This window comes from Dipodomys ordii, unplaced genomic scaffold (genome assembly GCF_000151885.1).
Source record: "Dipodomys ordii isolate 6190 unplaced genomic scaffold, Dord_2.0 Scaffold53, whole genome shotgun sequence".
In the NCBI taxonomy this organism is placed as follows: domain Eukaryota; kingdom Metazoa; phylum Chordata; class Mammalia; order Rodentia; family Heteromyidae; genus Dipodomys; species Dipodomys ordii.
In genome coordinates this window covers 1910827-1913928 of record NW_012267269.1, presented here as the reverse complement: position 1 = coordinate 1913928, position 3102 = coordinate 1910827, and the positions used below count along the sequence as shown (strand labels likewise).

Here is a 3102-nt window from a genome sequence, read left to right as displayed (position 1 = left end):
TCGATTCCTCAGCACCACATAAGCAAAAAGAAAAAAGCCAGAAGTGGCGCTCAAGTGGTAGAGTGCTAGTCTTGAGCTGAAGAGCTGAGGGACAGCGCCCAAGCCCACAACTGGACCCCCCCCCCAAAAAAATGGTTTTGATAACATTCAAACAATACCTTCAGCATGTGCCAGTAAGCTGGAAGAAGTAGATTTTGAAGAAACATAATATTCATATAACGAGGCTCTGTTACGCATTCATTGACTTTGAAATAGCCAAATAGTTCTGAATGAAGGTAATAGTGACTCAAGATGGTAATACTGCAGAGAAAGTGCTTGTAAAAATGTGATAAAGCTTATTGGTAAACAATTCATTATTATTGGTCAACATTCATTATGACACAAGAAATCTTGTCAGGTGTACAAGAAACCCTAACAAAACTTCTGTTAGACAAAATACTCTTGTGTCTTGTATCAGAATGCTGGAGAACCACATTTGCTCCCTCAACTGCTCTGATCCTTCTAACCAAAAAAAGTAGAGTAACCAAAATGTAGCATCAAAGTGGAGATAAGCTGTTGATATTACTGTTGTTGTTGTTTATCACTGTGCCAATGATACGTAATTTTCTTTCTTCTTTTTTTTATTTTTTTTTTTTTACAGTTAACTGCTTCTGTGTAGATAAATATAAGAAAATACTGTCAAAAACTTAATGTAGCTGGGCACCAGTCACTCATGCCTGTAATGCTAGCTACTTAGGAGGCTGAGATCTAAGGATCTTGATTCAAATCCAGCCAGGGTAGGAAAGTCCATGAGACTTTGCTAACTCATGGTGGGGAGTTAGTCATGGGGCTTGAACTCATGGCCTGGGTGCTAGCCTTGAGCTCTTTTGCTCAGGACTAGTGCTCTACAACTTTGAGCCATGGCTCCACTTCTGGTTTTCTGGTGATTAATTGGAGGTAAGAATCTCATGGACTTTCTTGCCTGGGCTGGCTTTGAACCTTGATCCTCAAATCTCAGCCTCCTGAGCAGTTAGGATTACAGCCACCAGTGCTGGGCTCTGTGAGCCTGATTTAACCATCACTAGCCCTGAGCACAAAAATTTAGGGACAGCACCCAGGCCGTAGCACCAGCACCAAAAAAAAAAAGTTTAAAATGTAACCCTCCAAATCCCATAGTCCATAATCCAAAATAGTCTGCAATCCTAAACACTTCTGGGTAAGCATTTTGGATATGTATACTTAATCGGTACATGATTATAATGTACTCTAAAAATCAAATTTCAAACTTTTTCTTTTAAACTTCCATTAGGGAATCAGGTCTCCTTAAAAATACGATGGGCAAGAAAGCTCCTGTGATTCACTTACTAGACAAAAAATCCTATCAGGAAACACTAATGCTAACATTTTGTACTAAAATACTAATAATTAAAAATACTAATAAAAATACTAATAATTAAAAAATCTGTATTTATGTAAAAAACTTGGAAGTCACATAGTAAACAGTTGTAACATTTTGTAGTCTATCTGCTAGTAACAACTGTTAAATGAGTAATCAGTTCTTTTCTCCATAAAGAACAGTAATAATCTTTTTACTGAACCTTAGCTATTTAAAGGCCTTTGCTGATGACAGTCCATAAAACAGTATTATTTGCTTATTTATCTTGCTGTTCCAGGAGCTGTCCCTGGGCTTCTTTTGCACAAGGGTAGCACTCTACCCCTTGAACTACTGCATCACTTCTGGCTTTTTCTGTGATTAACTAGAGATAAGAGTCTTACTGACTTTTCTGCCTGGGCTGGCTTCCATCATGATTCTTGGATCTCAGCCTTCTGAGTAGCTACGATTACAGGCATGAGCTACCAGCACCTGGCGACAATACAGTATACCTGTACTGAAATGGTATCAGGAGAGGCACAAGACTAAAGGGACAAAGGGTTGCACAAATGCAGTCCAGGGCAACTTACAGGCAGGGACGGGAGGGGGAGCAATGGGGAAAAGGAAAGGAAGGGGCAACATTGTCTGACTTACTAGAATTGTAACCTGTTTGTATAATTCTTATTAATAACAAAAAAATTAACTGGGGAAAAAAAGGACTTGCTTAGGCAGTTTCACATGTAAAACAAAGGTATGAAATGTTTAATATTAGAAACAAGTGCTATGCTATAACACTTTGTAGAAAACATTAGAAAAGTAATGTCTTTCCATTGGAATTCTTCTAAAGGTTCAAAGACTCTCAATGGAGGATCTGATGTCCAAGATAGTAATCAGCTGCAACACAATGGAGACAGCAATGAAGAAAACAAGGACAACCATGAGGCCAGCAGTAAAAAAAAGTGAGGATATACCTTAATGGGTCTTTGTCTGTTTCTCTCATTTACATGTTTAATCATAGTACTGCTCCAAGGTTATTTCTAGAGGGCTTCATTTATTTAAGTTCCTACATTGCTGGTGATTAAATTGAGGACCTCAACCATACTTAGACTAGTGTTCTACCCATGGCTGTAGGGGTTATATTTTAATCAGTGAATTCAATAAAGGCAAGAATACCAACCGTTTATGTAAAATTAATTTGCCACTATATTCAAGGAAACTGTGCTAGGTAGCATACAATTTAAGAAAAATGACTCTAAGATGAAGACTGGTGGCTCACACCTGTAATCCAAGCTACTCATGAGTTGGAGATCTGAGCATTGAGGTTCAAAGCCAGGCCTAGCTGGAAAGTCTGAGACTCTTTTATCTCCAACTAACCACCAGAAAACCAGAAGTGGAACTGTGGCTCAAAGTGGTAGAGCACTAGCCTCCAGTGGAAAAGCTCAGGGAAAGCATCCAGGCCCTGAGTTCAAGCCCTACGGCCCACCAAAAAAATTAAATAAATAAATACTCTCACTGGGTGCTGGTGGCCCACTCCTATAATCCTAGCTACTCAGGAGGCTGAGGTCTGAGGATCGCGGTTCAAAGCCAGCCTGGGCAGGAAAGTCCCATTAGACTTTCATCTCCAATTGACCACCAAAAAATACAGAAATGAAGGTGTGGTTCAAGTGATAGAGTGCTAACCTTGAACAAAAAAGCTCAGGAACAGTGCTGCCAGGCCTTGAGTTCCAGCCCCCCAATTGGCCACTCCCCCC

The 3102-nt window shown here is 39.7% G+C and overlaps 1 protein-coding gene across 2 annotated transcripts in view; it reads left to right on the top strand.

Annotated features, from left to right (window-relative positions):
* Positions 1-3102, top strand: part of Psip1 (PC4 and SFRS1 interacting protein 1) — a 50660-nt gene that overhangs the window by 41478 nt on the left and 6080 nt on the right. For both annotated transcript variants that reach the window (XM_013020815.1, XM_013020814.1), the window contains exon 14: positions 2199-2310. In XM_013020815.1, the coding sequence (XP_012876269.1) occupies positions 2199-2310 (112 nt within the window). The remainder of the gene's footprint in view (positions 1-2198; positions 2311-3102) is intronic.